Here is a 21,466-nt window from a genome sequence, read left to right as displayed (position 1 = left end):
CGCTGGGGAGAAAAGCGTATGGTTTGGCATAAAGGAAGTAGGCATAAAATGTCTACGTGTTTCTCAAAAGGCAGATTGTCTGAGACGTCTGTCCGATGATAGCCCAAGCTGTAATTACATATCCTTTTGGTTTGCAATTTATATGATTTTCTCTCTGGTTTTGCAAGTATGCCACAGTTACGCTTCATTGGCTCAGCAGCCTTTTAACAAGCTGTAGAAGGTACCTATTGCTCAGGCACTGGCAATACTAAAAGACAGAACATCTGTCCTTTAACCCTTTGCAAAATTTTGTAGCTTATCCATATGGAGCAGTCTCAAAGTGATGACCTGTCCACAAGGAGCTGGGAGGAGGGAGGTCAGGAATTGGGATGATTACCCGCTACCTTTTCATTGTACAGCTGCTACTCAGGGTACTTTGGTGCTTGAGTTAATAATCTTGCAAGTATGACAAGGTAGAGGGGGAACGGCACAGAGGAAACTATTTGGAAGGAATTAAACATTAACAACACACCTTAAATACAACGGGTAGGAGCAAAAGAAAGAAAATACAGTCCAAGTACAGCCTGTACCCAGTTTTAACAGGCAGGCGGGATTTGTTTACGGAAGCCAACAATCATCTTCTTCCTCCCTGCATTAAAAAGTATATTTAAAGGAAGTATAGTTGGAATTTTCTCGAAGTACAACTTGCAAAGTAAAGGCTCAAAGGCAAGCCTGGTCCATTTGAGTTGCTGCTCTGTAAACTAATCATTTCATTTAAAACAGTAAGCAGCAGCCAGCTGACTATTTAACCGATTCCTGACTTGGGTGACATTTGAGTCCACACTACCCTGGTGTCTGCATTTCAGGGCTGTAGAACTCTGTGGTGAGAAGGCTGCTGGCTCAGCCATGGGGTACCCTGGCTAATTCAGTCTCTTCTCCATCAGCTTTTGCCATGGGGTCTCAAGTTACCCTGGCAGTAAAGCCAAAAAAGCCAAAAATGCGCTGGACAGCAAAGCCAGTCTCTTAGAGGATCACTTACTACATGGTTTTCTCCTTAGGAAAACAAAGGGACAACCGTAGAGAGGGGCAAACCCCCCAAAACAAGTCTGCTTGCTCTGGTGAAGGCAGGAGGCAACAGCGTGCGACCCTGCTGCACTTCTGCTGTTCATCCAAGTAAAATGGGGTTTGCCAAGCAAATTAAATAAATAGCCAAACCACCCTCTCCCTCCAAGTAACATCAAGTCTGATTGAGTCCGAAGAGTACATTTTTCAAAATGTCAGTGGCTGGATCAGAAGATCAAAGATGATTGACTTTTTTTTATTATTATTTTATCTCAGAGAATGAGTTTTAAAAAATCCCTTATCAGCTTCTTTTTGAATGCCTGAAAGGGGAAAAAAATTAAAGGGTGTTTATTAGCATTAGCAGTAGTACTCCAAAATGTATTGCATGCATTATTATTAATATTATGCTAGAGATGCAGTGCCAGCAAATCATAGATACAGAGAGATGGCAATAAATTAATTGGAGAACTAAAATTGTACTGGAAATTAGGAAAGATTATGAGACGGAAGAGATCAGCTGAGCAAAGTGAAGACTGAGAATGGCACATCTTTCTTGCACTAATATGGTAATGAAATACAGCGAAGGCAGAGCGGGAATACTGATCATCACATGCTTCTAAAACTTCTTGCCATACTCGGTCAAATTTCTGTAAAATTGCTAACATGATCTATTACAGGATGAAAAGATGTTTATGCCAATATAAATGCATGTCTGGTGCAGAGCTCTGTCGCTTCTGCAATGATAGTTTCTAAATTGATAACGGTATTACAGAGTGAGCTGGGCTTTGGGAAAACTGGTGGCATAAGTTCACCTGTGCTAGCTTGAGCCTGGTAGAGGTAGAGGACACAAGTCCGGGCAGGAGATGCAGGGCCCATAAACACTGTGTAATGCATACAGGGAAAAACAACCCAAACTCCCGCGTGAATCAATGGGCTCTGGGCTAACATTACCTTTCAGAAATGAGACTTGGTATTATGGTAAATAGTGCCATAAAATCTTTGTTCCTGACTATTTGACAGTCAAGAAAAAAACAGATCTAATACCGTGGATTATTTAAGAAGAAAATAGAGAGGAAAACAGCGAACGTTATTGAGCCTCTGTGTCATATTTTCTGCTGCTGCGGCTCTCGGAAAACAACAGAAGAGGATGAGAAAAAGTGCAAGGAGGGATGGCCAGGGTGATCAGAGGCATGGAGCGGTCCCTGGACACAGAAAAGCCAAGTAGGATGGGGCTCCTGCAGGATGGGGAAGAGTTGGCTGCCGGGCGTGATGCTGAAGGTCTGTAGAATCCCAGGCAGTGTGGAAGGGGTAGCTGGCGGCTGACGAGCCGAGAGCTGGGAGGCTTGGGTGGATCTCCCGGGCATTCAGTTCAGAATAGATCAGAGGAGACAGTTCTTCAGATACGTAATTAAGCTGGGGAGGTCTTTGCCACACGAGGCTGTGGATGCTAAAATTTACATGAGCCCAGGATGAGGCCAGGCAGGTTTGAAGAGGAGAAATCCACTGGGTGACACAGATGAAAAACAAACCAACCTGTCTGGGTGAGAAAGTTGCTGAGCTGTGAAACATTGAAGGAGACCAGGAGAGAAAGTTTTCTTCTTTTTCTTATGCTCTTCCCGAGGCATCTTTTGGGCTACTTGCCCCTAGGGGCTTCTCCAGTTTAAGAAAACCTTTAAAGGTGTTCCAGGGAGGGGAAGGGCTAAAGGAAAACAGGAATCAAGAGAGACCATCTGCTTGTGAAGAACAACAAATGCAAAAAGGGCAGGGGCATGAGGGTCGCACAACCCGGGGTGCGGGGACAGTGAGCAGTGCTGGGCAGCACCCACTCCCTCCCACAACACACCCAGGGGATGAGGGATGCTGCCAGCTGGGGACACAGGAGGACATGCAAATGCAAATCAGCCCTGCAGCATCCTCAGAAGATGTCGTTGTCAATGGCTGGGACTGTCCTGGAACACGGAGGAGGTGTAGGTGTGGAGCCATGAGTGCTTACCTGAGCGGAGGAGGGCAGCCCAAGGCTCAGCCGGGAGGGTTTTGGGGGGAGGCTGAAGCAGCATTGAGGTGCAAGGATGTGGCTGGAGGCTGGGCTGGCAGCCATCTGCCACCCAGCAAAAGGCCTCATCCCCTGCACAGGGCTCTGCTGGGCCAGAAGTGCTAACCTGTGAATGAGATTTATATTGGTTCCAGTGGGATGTTCCTAAAAGCAGTTGGAAAGCTGCTGCTTTGAATATCTGATTTTTACCTTGACCAATTTCTCTTGACGTTTCCACATTTTTAACATTATTTTTCCCTCTCCTTTTCTGTGCATTGTTTTTCTGTGGCAGTCTTTTTCTCTTCATTGATTTTGCTTCTATACGGACTTTGCATAATGTTTTTCTTCAAATTGTTCCATTTCAAAGTTTTCCCTTTATTTCAAACTTCCGAGTTGCTGTGTGACTCTGCTGTGTGGTTTCTAGGTCTTCTTTTGCTTTACAGTGTCCTTTTTCTCTTAGGCACGTTCCCTTGAGCAGCTCTACAGTGATGATAGCACGAAAAATCTCTGTATCCCTCTGTGTCTCCATACAGAAGTCTAAAACATCAGTGAGAGAAAGACAGAAAAAGCAAGCATTTTTTAATATAAAATAAGGGATATTTATTTATGAGATATTTATTTTCAAAAATTCCCTGGTAGCATGAAGAGAAACTTTGCCATTTTATAAAAAGTGCATGCTTATTTTTCTTCGTATGTTCTAGTCATACCACAGGCTTTCCACAAAAAGAACAAGCATTTATTTTTGTGCTGTGTGCCCAGAACAGCTACTGCGTGACCGTCATCCTGCCAGGATTTGGTGCTGAGAAGGTGCAGCCTGATGTTCAGAGGCGGAGTGCTCCTAGTTATACTGCGGGCTGTTGTGAATGGCAGGGGCTCCAGGTCTCCGAATCAGGATGGGTTTACGTTTTGACTCGCCGTCAGAGAGTGGTATAGCCATATATATACTCTGGTGTAGATATTTGGGAGAGTACATCTCCCGAAGTCCTCTCAAACAGATCCTTTTCAACTCAAACACTCGATTCCTGGAGCAGTTTCACGTGTGTGGTACTGGGTCTGATCTGAAGCCCACTGAGACCAGCAAGCGCCTTTCTGCTGGTTGTCAGGCTGTAACCGGATTTACAAAATGACCTACATTTTTTGCTCCATATCTCAGGCTCTCTTTGCGTAACTACCCATAGGTGGTCTAAATTTACCACTGCAGTGTGAAAACCTGAATCCATGAGCAGCAGTGGGTCTAGCTATTTAAACTACTTTTTTGTCCTGATTGCAGAACCGTGAGTAAGGCAGGCACTTACCAGTTTTTTCAGCAGAGCTAAGCTGGTGAATATTTTCTTTGGTGACCATTTTTGTTTCTGGTTCATGGTTATACCATCAGGAGCTACAGTGGGGACCTGCAAAAGAATTCTTTCGCGGGTATTCCTTATTTTACTTACCTACCTGGGTTTGCTAGCCTGGCAGAAGTGTTTTTTGCTTTCCACTGTAGCCGTGTTTAGATTGAGAGCCCTTTTCCAGCTCGTAAGTTCTGCCAGTGGATTTCAGCCTTTTTTGAATTTCGGATGCGGGCAGATACAGATGGGCTTTCTACAGCTGTGTCTTGGTCTGCTGCTGTTCCGCCCTGCCGCAGGGGCAAGATAGTGCCAGTCAGCCAGCACCACCAAAGGAGCATTAGGAGAAGCTGTGGGACTGCAAGTGAGTCCTCACATCGCAGCTCTGTCACCCAAAGCCAGCTGACAGGTTTATAGGTATCTGCTTAATATCTTCCCCCTCTACTCTGCACTGGTGGGGCCACAACTTGAATACTGCATCCAGTTCTGGGCTCCCCAGTTCAAGAGAGACAGGGAACTACTGGAAAGAGTCCAGCGCAGAGCAACAAAGATGATTAAGGGATTGGAGCATCTCCCTTATGAGGAAAGGCTGACAGAGCTGGGACTCTTTAGCCTGGAGAAGAGAAGGCTGAGGGGAGACCTTATCAATGCTTATAAGTATCTAAAGGGTGGGTTGAAGGAGGAGGGAGCCAAACTCTTTTCAGTGGTTCTCAGTGACAGGATGAGGGGCAACAGGCACAAGCTGGAATATAGGAAGTTCCACTCAAATATGAGGAAAAGGTTCTTTACGGTGAGGGTGACAGAGCCCTGGAACAGGCTGACCAGGGAGGTTGTGGAGTCCCCTTCTCTTGAGATCTTCAAGACCTGCCTTGATGCAGTCCTGAGTAATGTGCTCTAGGCAATCCTGCTTTAGCAGGGGAGTTGGACTAGATGATCTCTAGAGGTCCCTTCCAACTCTGGCAATTCCATGATTCCGTGATCTCAGTAAAGGTGGAAACTCCTTTTGAAGATGGTATTGGACCTTTTGTCATCTCTTTTCCTTTCCTTATGAACACTCTTAGTTCTTATATAAAGTGTCCTGGAATCGTCATTTAAATTAGCGGAACAATATTGCTTTGGAGCAGTTGTTGTTCGTGCAGAAGGGTGGGAGTGAGGCTGGAGTATCAGGTAGGCACCAGCACATGAGGAGTGCAACCCATCGCTCAGGGCAGATGAACGAATGGTGTCCGGCTGACCACTTCTGGAACAAACAGGACACCTTTGCCTTTGAAGACAGCTGAGACAAACACTATTTAAACTGTGTTTATAATGGGCTTTGTTAATATAGAACTTTTGATTTAGCACTGGGAAGGTAACGTGTGCTGTTTGTTACCCACCTCTGTCAGCCTTTAGGGTGGAGGTCGGTTTTTTCTCAGGGTGGAGCTGGTTAGAAGTGCAAGAAGCTGCTGTGGTTTCTGGGATTTGAGCAGATCAGCCAGGCAGATCCGCTTCTGCATCCCATACTGGGATTCAGGAGCTGGGCAGCAGTGGACCGTGTAGAAAGCAGAAATGCAATGCAGGACCTGAGGCCAGTGGTCAGCAGTGGCTGGTTCTGCTTCTTCTGCCTGCGAAAGGGATTACTTCAGCGTAATAGGCTTCTCTGCAACTCTGCAATGCAACGCTCCCAGCAAAGGGCACAGTGATTCATCCACTAAATGGGTGTAGCAAAAGCACTAGTGATTCACTGTTTGTTTGTTTGTTTGTTTGTTTGTTTTTAACAGAGGTACCTTGCATTATGCCTGATTCTTTAATTGTGGTATTATAAGAAAACTTTCTAGAATGAAGAGAGTATTGCGTTAAAGTGTCTCCTGAATCAAACTGTTTTCTCATACAGCAGTTTCTCTCAAGGATGGGAAAACTGGAGGTCTCTTGGTCACATCTTTCAAGAGCATCAGACTATCTTTTTCTTAGATGTAAAGCATCGGGGATGCGGGGGGAGTGAGAGAGTTGTTTCTCAGTTACTCATGGTGGTTAATACCAAAGCACTCCATCACATGAGTGTTTTGAGCTACTGGTTTTATGTCTAGGTGCTTGCTGCCATGAGTTAAGGTTTCATAAATTAGGCCTTTATATATTCTGCAAAATATTAACAGATTTGCTCTCCCTTCACACACTTCATTCATTGCTACATAACAGCAGAGAGCAATTTAGCTCCCTGGCAGTGTATTTTAGTAAGACAGAAAATTGTCTGTGTTTACTTATGCTATATAATTCAGCAATTGTCCTGCAAATCTTGGCCAAGTTCCTGAATAGTTGGGGCCTAAAAACAAGCTCTTAAATTCATATTTAGGTTCCTAAATAGAACGTCTGATTTTTCAAGTATTGAGTCCATCCTGACTTTTGGTAACTTTTTGGAAGCCAGTAGGCTAGCAGCATTTTGAAAATCAGGCCTGCTACTTATTGCCACACTTGTATGGGGAAGCCTAATGGTGTTTTAGACTCCTTTTAATTTTGTCTTCGTAGTATTGCAGTGCCTGTTGTATTCCCTGCATTGCAATGATTCCTAGTGGAGCTTATTCATGTTGACAAACTATCAGTTTGGATTGATTAAAATGTCCAGTAAAGCAGTTACCAGCAAGATTGTTACTTGAAATCTTTGCTGGAAGATGAAGAGATGCACAGAGTAAGAATATTTCTGGCAAGTCACTGGGTTTTTTTCATAAAAAGGGCAGGCTATAAATACCATCTTTCATATAACATATGCTTCACTGCCTGTGCCTGAAAACAAACCTGAGTGAACTAGGGTTCATCAGGAAAGCTGATTTTGCCCTCAATATTATTGGGAGCTCTTCAGTGCCTCTCGGTGAGGTTTTTCTCCCGTGTGTCAATGCAATAAGGCTTCCTTTACTTTCTGTATATAATGACAAGGAAAGTCTGATTCATTACTTCAGGGGCTGAGCTAAATTCTTTCCCCTGGACCGTTTTAAAAGAAATCGTTTAAGCCTCAAATACTTGCGCTGGCTGCTGCAGCAGATGTGTAAAGGAGTGGGCATTTGCTTTGCTTCTTGCTGCTCATGCTCAAGAAGAGGAGGCTCCCCTTAATCTGTGGGCTCAGAAGCAGAAAGACTTTTTGACCTAAGATAAAACAATGACAAAACCATTCCTGTGGAAGCACAGCATGCAGGCTCTTCGGGATGCTTCTGGAATATATTACTGAAGATAACTTAGTCTTTCTTTTCAAAAGAAAATCATACTGATGCCTGTAGGAAAAAAAAAAAAAAAGTCTTGTGTGCTGAGAGGAAAGGGAATAAATTATTCTTGATAATATTTAAAATTATTATATTCAGAAGGCCCTGGAATGGGAAAATTTAGCCATCTTTCATTTCTTCTATTCAGATGCCCTGATGGATCAAAATTTGCACCATTTTCAGTAGTCAGTATGCACTTTTTTTTCTCAAATGGGAGCCATTCCTGAGAAGATAATTTTATTTTATAAACATTATTTGCCTGAGACTGACTACATGTTTCCATTCCCCTTGCAGAGGCACGGCGATAGCTGGAATTGTTTTTGGTATCGTATTTATAATGGGAGTGATTGCCGGGATTGCCATCTGTATCTGCATGTGCATGAAGAACAACCGTGGGACTCGGGTAGGGGTCATCCGAACTACACACATCAACGCTATCAGCACGTACCCAGGTAAGGAAGCGAAATGACACCCCTGCAAGAGTGCCTGTGTTCATGCTAGACGTGTATCTCTGGACAGTTTTGGCTCCGCAGTAAGTGGGGGATGTGAATACAGCAGCCGGCTCTTCTCAGTGCGGAGGGGGACAGCACAGCTCCCTGCTGAGAAGCGCAAGGCAGCTCAGCGTGCACAGTGTTCCCCAGTGCAGCACTCTGCCTGGGCTAATTTATTCAGCTACTCAGAGGGCTAATGAGATCTGGCGGGGTGCCATACTCACACAGCTGTGTGGCTTGCGGTGCCCGCACTAGCGCATTGGGACCTCACTCAGGGCGATGCTGCGTTGTGCAGGGTAAGACCTTCTCCCTGTGCCAGAGGCTCTCTGGCGACAGACCAGTTGTTCTTCCTTTGTGTTCTGGTTCTTGTATTTGCTCTTGTTCACGTTCAGTCAGCTCCCTTTCATTGTCTGATATAATGGGGGCCCGGCATACTACAGAGAGGGGAAAACCAGGACAATAAGGTCTGTGGATCACAGCGCAAAGGCTTCGAGTGGTGCCATGTGGAGTCTTAATGCAGCCCGAGCTGGCTGGTACTCGGCCAGAGCTCACAAGCCCTGCTGGGTGCTGCGGGATCCCACACGACTTCTACAAAGGTACACAAGCGCCTTTGCAGTGTGTTCTGTGCGGTGTGTCCCCGGAGGGACTGCTGGCTGGCGTGCGGTGCTGGATCCGAGCTAGCTCCCTGCATCTGCCTGGCACCCTGCCTGAACTGATGGGAACTTGGAGCACGGTGCAGAGATGCCCGCTGTGCCTTGGTCAGAGTTAGCTGAGATCTGGTGGTGCTTGTTAGCTCCGGCTTAGTGCTGGACGTGCTCAGTGCAGGCTTGTCTGTGGATTTGCATTGTTTTGGTGTAATCATTTTTTAGGTGCAGGGCAGCGGCATCAGGGGAGGCACAGAGCCTAAGTCAGAGCTAATAAGCTGTCACAGGCTCTGGGGCACCCCAGGGGACAGTAGGGACCCCACATGGGTCCGCTGCAGAGCAGTTGTGCCCATAGTGAGTGACAGCTGGTACATTAGGCTGTACCTGAGCTAGCTCTGCACCCCACTTGCCAATTCATGCCAATCTAGGATTGGGGTACGGGAGCACCAAAGGTGGATCTACACCGAGCCAGCTGGGTCTACAAGGCTCGTTTGTCTGGGCTCCCCGCCGTGTGACAGTAGCCCTGTTGTTGAAGAGCAAAGCTGACCCTGGAAACAGCATAACAGCGTTTATGCAATGCAGCCATGTCTTTGCTTCAGTGACACTGTTAATTACAAATCCAGAAGCAATTGCCTTGGGGTAACTCGAGAGTTCACTGTAACAAAAGGCAATGGCGTTTCATGAATGAAGTCCCCTCATCCCACACTTAGAGATCCCCTGCCTTTATATTCCCTCCTGTTGCAAAGGTTGCAGCAAACCCCGGGTGCATTATGTATGCTTATAGACAAGCTATGCAATATTTATTATGTGTTCCTTTATCGCATTCACTGCTCTTGAGTGTCTGTTTTCTCCCTCGTGCTCTTACTTTCTAGTTAAACCAAAACCATCTATAATCATCCTTATCATTGCAACATTGTTTTGCATAGAGAGATGAGTAATGAAAGAAAATTGCAATATTCTCAACCATGAATTGCTGAAGAGCTACTTCAGAATCTAATAGTCACTGCAAGCTGTAAAAACAAGAGCAAAATGAAGACTTCGGGGCTGTAGCCTTTTCCTCCCCAGGTCTGCTCCTGCGATGACTCACCCCTGTCTCTCCACCACCAGGAGTTTGACTCTGCACGCTCCCCGTTTCTGGTGCAAACATTCGTTCAAGCAGTTCTTCCTCTCAGCAGCAGCAGGATTTTGAAGGGTGGGGAAGCTCTGAAATTATTTCTGTGTTCTCCACTGTCATGAATGCATCTGGAGTAACGACTGGCCTGGCTTTGGCTGCAGGGTTTGTGATCAACCCTCCCCCCTGCCGTTACCTGTTTTGGACAGGAATAGCAAGTGAGGGACTGCCCTTCCTTTGCCTCAGCCACAGTGGCAGCCGAGTTTTCAGAGAGCAGGGAGTGCTTTTCATGGCACATTGGGATTTGAGTCCCTTCCCCCCATCGCAAACATCCTAGGTTTCTCTTTCCTCTCTATTCAAGTGCTTTTTCACTGACAGTCTGCCTGAGACATCTAAGGAGGGGTTAAGAAATCATCCATGATGACATGAACAGAGAAGAAGCGGGTTCTGGACCTTAAAATTTGTAGAGACTACTCTAATGAGGTCTTGATATGGAGCCTTCAATTCCTACCGTGCTATGATTCTGCAGCAATTACTGTGGTTTTGATCACAGAATCAATCCTTCCTCTGTAAGGTTATTAGAAGTAGCTGAGAAAATGTTTTCAGCTGTTTGTGAATATTTTTGTTGTTTCCTAAATGCCTGACCCAGTTTACAAATGGAGGGCTGTCCTCAGATATCTCCATTGGAGTAAACACAGCGAAAGCTTTGTTCTTCCTCAGCCTGAACCCTGGGAAGATGTCCGGCATTTGCCCTGGAAGGTGTGACGCTGCTGTGCAGTGAGGAGCTTTCAGCTGTGTTTGGCTTGGCATGGCATGGCGTGGCATGGCACGGCACACATCTCCCGGGGATCCAGAGGTCTGAGAGGTCTGTGGAGATCAACAAAAGCCCTGGATGTGTCGCTAATTTGAGACAACATAAATCCATGTTGCTGCTGAACGGGGTGAAAGGGAACGGATCTGGTAAAAACCCAACCTTCCTCCCCTGAAAAAGTTTAGCTCTGCCACATCACCTGCCATGATATCTGCCACATCATCCGCCACATGGCCACTCAAACACTGTTAGCAGCACAATATGTTGGTGGGCACACGGCTAAGCAGAGAAGGAAAGGGCAATAAGCAAGGACTTGCATTGACATCAAGTGACTATATAATGACAGTCTGAAAAACAGTGAGCACATTGCCAGGAGACTTTACATCTGTTGTATGGAGGACTCAATGTCAACTAGGAAATATTTGGGGGCCTCCATCTGAAGGAAAGACTTTTAACTATGTCTTCTTTTTTTCTCCCATTTCAGTGGCCCCACCACCATACAGTTACGAATACGAAATGGAATACCCAGCTGACCTACCTCCACCTTATACTCCAACTCCACAGACTTCAATACAGTATCCTCCACCCCCTCCTTACCCTGGATATTCAGGGAAATAATTACATGGCTTCACGTGGATATTAGCAGCTTGTTGAAGCAGCCAGCACCGTTGGGACAAATACTGTCAGCTCAGGGACAAACACGATGGGGTTTGCATCAACACCCATGGCCAGGTGTTGGAATAACCTTGGGAGGGTTGCTGTGGTCAGGATGAAGTCCACTCCAGACCATCACATCTCATGATTAAACAACGCGTGACCAAAGAAACAGTTCCTGTAAGTTAGTGCCTGATGGGTAGTGCTTAGCATCAGTGCTTGCCTTCAGCTGCAGCCCGTTACAGCGTGTGGGACTGGGTGTCTGCCCATGTAAGAAGGTGCAAGTGATGCAGACAGTTCAACGAGCTGTTCCAAAAGCACAAGAAGCAGCTGCTGGGGCTCATTCTGGGGGAAAACTCCAACTGTTGTCTTCAAGTGTTATGCCTTCCCTTGAAATAAGGGGAATAAGGAAGAACAAGGAAGACTGAAGCTATTTTCAGTTTCTACTTCAGGCTGATAATACCCAATGATCAGCTGTGCGTATTGGTCTGATAAGCGTATTACAAAGAGAAGTGCTGTCGGAGTTATTTAATAACCAAAAAATTATGGATATTATTTTTGGCCAAGTGCAGGTTGTTTTAAGTGCCTACTTTTAAACAGTTTGAGACTAGTTTGTGGCCTCAAATGTAAACAAAAAGAGCATTTTTATATGTGAAATACACTAATTTATAGCTGATTTACTTTTACTTGGACTTAAATACTGTCTACATTGGGAATATGCTACAATGCCTTTTCTATCATCAAATGATACTTCTGATTTTTAAAAAAAAAATGAATTGGGAAATTCATAAGTGGGAGAAGAAATACAAAGCAAATATTAAAAAATCATAGTTTGTCTTCAGTTGGATTGTGTAAAGACTGATTTTTTAAAACCAAATCATATTGTTTACCAATAATAACGATACTCAGCCTGACCAAAGAGATGAGCAGAGAGACTGTGAGCATCAGATTACTTTTGAATGTTGTCTTGGGCATTTTAAAACTGTAAGTCACCAATAATATTTTTTGCATTTGTCACACATTGTTTAAAATTACTTAATCTTTACTATGCGAAGTACAGGCCTTTATGGCTTAAAATTTCCATGTACTTACGGGGCTAACTGTAATTCAGCAGCAGCTGTTTGACTTCAGAATAGAGCATCCAGTTACCTAAAGCATCGTCCTTCTATGATAAGACCGGTATGTTTCTCAGTTTTATATGCAAACCACAAAGACAGCGGTTCTCTTCAGGGATTTAAAAGTGCTGAACATTCTTAGTTTGAGTTGGGTGGCTGGGCAATTTGAGTATGCTACAGCCAAAATAGCAGAAAGTGACAAAAATACGGCACCTAGAGTTCAGGACAGCTGTAGCATCAGGTCCATTTCAGAGGGAGAGACTGCAGATTACCCTGATTCCTGGAGATCAGAAGACATTTAGATGTTTTCCAGTGTAGACGTCATCTTCTTTTCAGGTATATCAGTGTGTTACTGAATAAAAAAACAGCTTGCAAAAGGTGGTACCATATCCAAGTGAGGTCAGCTGACAACCTCTTATCACCCCCTAAGTCTGGTATTTTTGGCATTCAGTCCTGATTCAGGGAAGACCCCAAGCAACCTTTTAACTTTGAGCACAAAAGATATTCAGAGGTTTTCTTGTAAACAATACCTTATTGACTGTTCTTGCTGAGATTTTGTAATTGTACTTGTCCTTTCCAGGCTGTCTAAGGTTATCCTCTTGAAACCCTTATATATCTTGAGGTTATATCTTGAAACCCTGCTTGAAAGCACAAATGGCCTCAGTCTTCACCACTGTAAGTTCAGAAGAACTGTATTGTGGCCCTTGGACAAACTGAGCCTTGAGTCACAGGCCCATTAGCTACCTAGGCATTTGTAACCCAGTCAGAGGAAAACAGAGCTGTGTCATGAGTTTGGATTGCTGCTGGTTCCTTGGAACCTTCTCAAGGGAAGGGAAGTTGTATTCTCATTTCTGTCCTGAACATGTTATCTTTACAAGTGCTTCTGCTCTGAGCTATGCCCTGTGACGTTTTTGCTGGTACCATGACCTCTCAAGAGGCGGATGTTCCTCAGCTGAAATCCTCCCATGAAGGGCAACCTTCTGCATGCAGTGTTCTGGCAGTCCCTATTCAAAACCATCTGCTGGGGTATTGATGTGCCTGCCAACGTGGTGGCCAGCGGGAAGAACAGAATAAGCATAGTTTTCTCTGTGAGAAATCTGTTCCTACCACATCATTCTACGTTAGTATCTCAGCGCTTTCCAGTTGATAACACCGGATGATATTTCTGTGCCAAAAAGTTACCTTTAGATAAAGAGTATTGTCATTTTTCCCATTGTTGTATTCCATTTCTTTGTGCTGCACATGCAGACACACCAATCAAAGAGCAGTTTGTATTTGATGAATCCAGCCTCCTGAAAAATACAGAGAAAGAAAACTATCCTATGGATCGTAAATCTTCCCTTAGGGGAAGAATTTCTTCAGCCGTGATATTTGTCAGAACAAGTTATAAAGTAGATTTCTTAAATAAAAAGGCATTTCTGGAAAATAACTAGAAGTCTTTGATCACAGAGTCCTCTGTTTTTCAGCTTTGCAATTGCATGTTGCCTCTGATGATACTGCACAAAGGTCACAGTGACCAAAGTACCTACAGTGTATACGTGGTTTATTCCAGGGGAAAATTATGGAAATTGAGAATTTCATAGTGACAGACATGCTATTTGTTTGCTATGAAAACACTATTGAGGATGTTGATTTTAGTATGTTAATTAAAGTTCTGCAGATCTTCATGTATTGGGTCATGCCAGACAATGACTTCTATCTCAAAGGATGCCACATCTCTTGTCCTTGCTTAGGGCATAAAACATAAAGGTGTTGCCCTGCCAGCAAACCAGGTAAAACTAGTACAGAGTAGCCTCTTTTCAGAAAGAGGTGATGATTGCATTGAAGAGAAGCAAAACAAACTGATACAGCCAAGGAGGAGGAGGGAGTCTGAAAGATTCATAAAAGTACAGGAAAAGAACAAAGAAGTTGGTGCATAAACTAATGGGAGCATTTGGGAGCATTAGTTTAACTTGGTTGAAAAAGTTGAAGTGTTGTTATACCTTAAGTGTTATTTTCTTTGTGTGGAAACATGTAATTTGTTCAACACCTCCATATTCGAAGCTCCTGCAGCGCAGATATTGCCGGCCAGTGGTCATTATTCTGTTTCACATGAATACCTTGCGGATGAGTGGGTTAGTACAAAGAGTTTTTACTTAGTCACACCAACTTATTTCAGTCTCATGCCCTACATCATATTGTAAAGTAAGAAAAGAATACAAAAATGTAATCTGTGGCTGAGAAAGGCCAAATGATCTTTTGCTTTTCTTGCTTGGCAGTGGACAATATCATAAATTTGGTCGGTGAATGTAGCGTTGCCCAGGGCAGCTCATATACTTGGACCAAGTGCTACTGATTTTCTTGTGATCTCAGGTTGCTCTGTCTTTGGCTCGCAATTTCTAGGCTTAACTGGGGAGGCGGAGAGGGAAGGTCACCATGTCAAGAGTACAGGACCTGGTCCCATCAGCCTTTCTCCTTGGTTTCCTAGTTTAGCACATTAGATGACTGCCTGGTTGCACGAGCGCTGTTACGGATTGGAAGCAGCAGGAGTTGCAGGTGCTTACAAGGGCACATATGCTTGCATACGCGCTGATGCCAGTCCTCCTTTATGGAAAAAAATACATTCTGTGTGATGTCTTAGTTAATCATGTATCGGAGGTATTTCAAGCCATGATTCATTTTGCAGACTTAATTTAATCTGGTATTTCTTTAACTTTTTTTTCCCAGAAAGAGCTACTTCCAAACCAGTTAGCTCTCTGACAGCCTACTGTTTCTAGGGTATATACCAAACAGCAGGAGAAATGTATTTAAGAGCTAATGACCCATTTGGGAGACTTTACAAATTAGGTAATAATCAGTTGGAGGAGTTAAAAGGCCAAGGCAAAGCCAAGGAAAGTTAATGTGCTAGGCTGCCATTACCTAAATGACACACTCCGATGAAAGGATCATTAATGCTATTATAAGCCTTTTTTAATTAATGAAAAATGTAACCATTTGCTTTTTAAATGTTGGTAACTTGAAAGATGCAGGTTTTACTAGTGTACTAGAGCAGATTTTCAATAGTGCCACAGTGAAAAAATTAGATTGCTCCACAGAGCACCTGGATCGATATTAACACTGTTCTTGGTGTAGTAGAAATAGAGTCTTTCAATTTAAAGCAAATGTTCTCAGGACCCTTTGTGAAACCACAATGATATTTTTTGGATGTAATGGGATAGTTCATAAAGCACTGATGGCTATCTATTAGAATAGTAAATGTTTGGCATTTCTGTATTCACTTTCATCCTGGAAGCTCTCCAAATACTTTAGTAACTAGAAAAACGATTATTTTAGTCACCTTGGAATAAAACACAACAGGTATTTAACAGCATACAGTAGTAGTATGAGGCAGAAATTGCAGAAAAGAATTAGGATAAATTGAGTGTATTTCTTCAGTTTCACTAAGATGTCAGTGCTTGAACAAAACACCTTGAGGAAATAACGACCAGGACCTTTTATCAAGTGGTCCCTATTATTACCTTCCAGCGGGTACCCCCAGTCTAGCAGCGGGTTTCATGCTGCAGCAATGTCTGAGGCCTGAAAAGCAGAGCCCCAGTCCAAGCATGGATTCCAGTGCACCCGTTGTAAAAACACCCTTCCCGCTCTGTCATGATTTTGGGGTGCAGCAAAAAGAGATGACAGAGGACTAAGGAAAGGAGGGGTGATAATCCCTCGCTTGTACAAAAGGGAAAGAGAGATGGGGAAAAACAAGATGGTCAAGACTTTTTGATTTGGTATGACCTACAGAGGATGGCTTGCTGGTGCCATTGCCAGTGACTGTCACTGTAGGAAGAGCGAAAGCAATGAGCATGGAGTGTGCTGAAGAGTGGCCACACCATCAGGAGAACAGACCAGAGAAGCATCCATGGAGCTCTGTCTCGGGGATCATGTAACTCAAGGTGCTGGAGGCAGTAACTAGAGCAGAAATGTTTGTCTGTCCAGTTTGCTGTGAAGATAAGATGGTCAATATTTACACAGCACTGGAAATGGAAAATGGGAATTATTTTTGTTATGCTATGCACCATTAGCATTTTGCGTCCTTAGTGGAGACTAGAAAAGGGCAGCCGTGGAATGCCATGGCTATCACAGTCATGACTAAGAATGGACTAAAGCCAACAGAAACAAAAGGAAAGCCAGAGACCTAGGTGTTTCTGAAGAAAGTGGGTTTTTTTTGTCCGCATAGCATATGGAGCTGGTTCCTTTATGGAGGCGAGCTGGCCTGCTGCCAGTGAAGGCAGCTGATTTTAAGCAGCCGAAGCCTGCAGGAGGGAGAACTGGGAAGTGTGCAGTGCTGGTTTTCCCCAGGCCTGAGTCCACCTGAGCCCTCTGCTCACGCACAGGAAACCTGCTGGGAGGGAGGCTTCAAGGCAGTTCTCCTTTCTTGCATTAGTGCCAAGCTGGCCATTTTAGCCCATAACACAACACATCTTAAGCCCTTCGCAACACATCTGTGATATGTTCATTTTTAGGGACACAGGCAAAATCACTTTTTCATGGCCAGTAATCCATCCCCAGCTCCCTCTCAATAGGTCCCACATTGTATTGATGGGAAGTTCTCCATTACAGGAACTAATCTGGACACTGGTACAGCCTTTCACCAGTTTATCTAAATTGCCTGGTCTTTTTTATATTACAGCGTATTTACCAGTGACTCATCTCATTACCCTTATTTTACATGCTCCCTCTCAAGGTCCCTCAGGGCTGTGTCCTTTTATGACTCCTTGCCAAAGAGCTTTTCCGAAGAGCACTGATCACAAGAAAACAATTTCCAAGCGGACCCTTCCCATACCCCTCTGCATCACCACGGCGAGGAGCTGCCTGGAGAGGCTGGGCTCTACGAGAGTCAGCCCTACCCCGGTTCTAAACATCGCCTCCTCTTCAGGGGAGGAAGGCCAGCTGTTCAGCAGCGATCCTGACATCATTCTCAGCCCAAGCTTTGCTTGTGATGAAACTCCACTCTCTCTCTGTTTCCAAAAATCCATATGTGGTCAGTAAGTTTAGAAAGAGGAAAGGGAAATGGAAAAAGAAGTCATGCCCACATCTGCTTTCTGGTTTAGCTCAGCTCTGAGGGATGTCTTTTTCCTTGTGCATTGCTAGCTATCAAGTTGATTGCACGTCTCCTCTTCTCTGAATGTTTCTGTTTATCTTCGCTGTAGAGCATCTTTAATGGGAGGGGAGGGTGTGCTGTGGGCATCCGTGCAACTGCAAAGCCCAAACGTTCCCTGGGGCTGCCTGGTGATTTTGGTACCTATGGCCCTCTCCTTGGCGCCTGGACCTTTATGAACAGTCGCTCAACTGGGAAATTTTTTTTACCCTTTTTGTTGAAGTATAATACGCTTCCTCACTTAATTTTTAGAGATTTAATGTCCCTTGGTCTTATACAGGCAGTAACTTCTTGGTGATTAAGCTGTGCTTAATTAAACAAAATGTTAATCGATGGCTGGGAATCCAGTGAACATATGTAGTGGTTCTCAAACTCTTTCATTATACCCTGAAACTTGAATAATAACTCAACAACTACGGATTATGTAGATTGTATGGTAGGGTTTGCAGAACATACAGGTGGAATAAATCTGTATATTTGTGACTGGCCAGTGTTTGAGGCCAAGTATCATAGCAGTGAGCTGCTTTGTTATGGTAATGGGCTTCGGGTGGTTGATTACTTGCCAAGGCATAAAAGGATACTAGGGTACCTGCCATTTATTGACAGGTAAGAGACAAGGTTGCTTCTGTACCTGCTACCTCACATAACAAGAATTTATGAAACCATCTGAGGCTGCCCTTGTCAATTATCGTCATCATTATTATTTCTGTGTTTAAAAAACAAGGCAGACTTCTTGTGGGCATTCATCAAAGAAGTGCTGTGGTACTGCTGGGCCTCAGCTGAGACATCATCAGGTATATTCTTGAGCTTTAGGAATGAAAATAAATACATACGTGCTGCATTGCTATTCCTCATTTGGGGGTGCTCTGCCTCTGAGGTGGAGGATAGGGGCTCAGCCATCTGATTGAGGGCTGGGAAATCAGTGGATACATGTGTGTGCACATAGTGGTGAACTTGGAGATAAACCATCCCAGCTGGGTGATAGATTTGGGCTCCTTACCCACAAGCTGTGAACCTGTGTTTAAGCAGTCTGCCACAGCCCTTGCTACGCTATCACTGTGTATCCATCTTCATAATCTACAAGAGACTATAGCGAGGTGTAAATGGTCCCTGTCCCTGAGAGAACAGTAGAGTAAAACACAGTTTCCACCAGCTCCCATTATGTGATTACAACCAAACTAGGGCAGTTTAGTAACCTGTCCCTACTGGGGAGGGCTCCCTCTCCTCAGCTGTGAGTGCTCACACACCCCTGTACAAGTGGCTGCTCCCTGGTTCTGCAGGGGTTGGTGTGTGGCACCCGCAAAGCAAATGGGGGCATGGCAGTAAATGAGCTTGGCAAGAGCCAATTCTTGCTTTCATTAAAATCCTTCTGCTTGCTGGTATTTATTGCCGATTATAATTTCTGGTCAGCTTCAGTGAGTGAAATTGAGGACAAGCTGTGACTAGTGACATGGTGCATAGAGGGGATGCTGTACGTCTCAAAGACTGAAGTCCTGCAGAAAGGTAAGATTGACCTGATCAAATCAAGAAGCCTGGGAAAAGTCACAGCATAAGCATGTAGGTTAATTGATGCTTGTCTTTAAAGCCAGAAGAGTAGCATCCTGATGTTGCTATCCCTTCCATACTTGTCGTATTTATTTAAAAAAAGATCAGGAGCCCAACTTATGTTTTTTCTCTAACTGGTGAGTGCAGAGAATTTCATTTTTAGCCTGACCTACTCAGTGGTAAGCTTGGACAGTGATCATTCTGACACCAGTAAAGATAATAAAAAGGATTGATTCAGATCTTAGATCTTGACTTGTGGGAAGTGGGGGAGGACAAAGCATCCCAAATAGTTGGAGCTCAAGATTCACTGAAGTTTTAAAGCACTTCTCCATCTATGGATGATAGACTTATTTTGGTCATGATAGTCAAGGTATCTGGTGAGAGTTTTCATAAATGAAATAGAGCAACAGTGACTGATTCTGTCTACAACAGAAGAATAATTCTGGTCTAGACAGAGCTAAGTGTCTGGTTCGCCTGGTGCCCTGTTCACCATGACCCTCACGTAAGACTTGCATGATGAAGCTGGAATCAGCCAAGTGGGATCTGTATCCAGAAATACGCATACTCATTTTATATGAATTCGATGAACTGGTATTTTCGACCTTTGCAATTGAAAAGGGCAGTTAAGTCTCTGCCATTTGCTTCTTCCATGCCCCAAGAGTAAGAAAGCAGAGTACAGGCTGACCTCTGGCAGTAGCTCTGCCTGTCCTAGCCCTCCTGTGGAGCCTGATGACAGCACGGATGGAAGGAACAGGCACAGCTCCGAGCATTTGCATCCAGCCTTGGGAACCGTTAGACAATTATGTGGCCAACTCTGCAATCTCCAGACTGTTAATTTTTAAGACAGTATAGGGTTTTTTTGTGTAAGTCATCTTCATATCTGGGTGCCTACCCGAGGGTTGAGAATATTTTGTTTGAATTTCCAGCTTCTGAAAAAAATCTACCTTCCTGTACCAATTATATGTTGCTAGGAAGGCAAATTTCAGTGGATCTAAAGGCTAAACAAACAAAATGATAAATCTTCCCCAGGCTTCACCTGAAGACTTCCTCACTTCAGGTAATTAGCTCCAGTCCACTCTGGGTACAAGGGCTGGAAAATGACAGCCAAGGATTTCTGCTATAAGGAATTCTTCATGCTGGGCAGTGGGAGTGACTTTGGTGCTGCTTCTTTAAAATTTGCATGCTGCCATCTGTAAATTAGAAATGTTTCATTTATCCTGGTTATGAAAAAGAAATAGAACAACAGAAGGTAAGTGAAATTTCCAAGTGCAGATAAATCTTTCTGTTCTTCATATCTTGGAGGTCAGTTTTTAAAAGCAAGAAGCTGTAGATAAAGATCTTCAGCAATTTTCAGTCTTCTCTTGCCTATATATTTCCCAAGTGGCTGTCAAGTGTTATTTCTTCCTGGTGTTGTCAGCTTCTATTGCCTGGTACATGATATATATTTTAATTGACAGCCAGTAACCACCATTCCAGTCATAGTGAGAACGGTATTTGATAGCCAGTGTGGATGGAAGTCGTAACTTGAGGATGTGTCAGTTACTTGTTGGAAATATGAATAATTGATACCAAACATAATACCTTTTCACAGTGTCTATTTATTAGAGACAATGCAATCACAAAATAGCTTGGGGTTTTTGTTTTGTTTTTCGTAGTTTCCTTTACGTATGATTTGCTAGTCTCTGTGTAATTCAGAAAGAAAATTACTCAGCATCTAGTTAGGGTCTGAGCGAAGACCTGAACTTAGAAATGTAATAAGGCATGACAAAATATTCAGTTTTGTCCACAGAAATACTGAATACAAGGTCGACAGCTAAAGTGTCTTCCTGGCGTCACTCATTGAAATGTGCTGGCAGGACTTTGGGTCAGGTCTGCATGGTGATGTAGAAGTGATTGTCACACATTGTAGCCCACCTGGGAGGGCATCAGAGAGGACACAAGATGCGGACCCACAAAGGGGAGGTACATGGGGCTCTGGAGAGACTGCACCACAGCCCGAGACTGCTACTGTAAGCCCCTCACCCCACACCTTTGCTGCTGCCTTACTCATGTCATCACTAGTGAATTTGTGTTGAGTTGAGTGAGATCTGATATCCCACAAAGGCAGCGTGAGAACAGAGTACATCAGGAGAAGTAATGCCATTTAAAGAATCCTCTTCGACTGAGCATCCATTTACATTTACATGGAAGATGAAGCTCCCATGGTGTATTTGGGTTCACTGGTGATCAATATGTTTTCTATTACCTGTGTGGTATTGCTGAGCTTGGCTAAGGCTCATCACTGACTTTCCTCACTGATCTTGAAATCTAATTTTTCCTGGACTGGAGTGTGTGATACAGAGACTTAA

The 21,466-nt window shown here is 44.1% G+C and overlaps 1 protein-coding gene across 1 annotated transcript in view; it reads left to right on the top strand.

The window, feature by feature from the left end:
- Positions 1–13,873, top strand: part of CYYR1 (cysteine and tyrosine rich 1) — a 58,964-nt gene extending 45,091 nt beyond the window's left edge. Inside the window, exons 3-4 of the mRNA XM_074153485.1 lie at positions 7,920–8,077; positions 11,167–13,873. Coding sequence (XP_074009586.1) covers positions 7,920–8,077; positions 11,167–11,300 — 292 coding nt within the window. The 3' untranslated portion in view covers positions 11,301–13,873. The remainder of the gene's footprint in view (positions 1–7,919; positions 8,078–11,166) is intronic.
- The last annotated feature ends 7,593 nt before the right edge of the window (positions 13,874–21,466 follow it).

Source organism: Numenius arquata, chromosome 1, assembly GCF_964106895.1.
Source record: "Numenius arquata chromosome 1, bNumArq3.hap1.1, whole genome shotgun sequence".
Taxonomy (NCBI): Eukaryota; Metazoa; Chordata; class Aves; order Charadriiformes; family Scolopacidae; genus Numenius; species Numenius arquata.
Note: the sequence above shows the minus strand (reverse complement) of the source record. Positions and strands in the feature narration are given on the sequence as shown.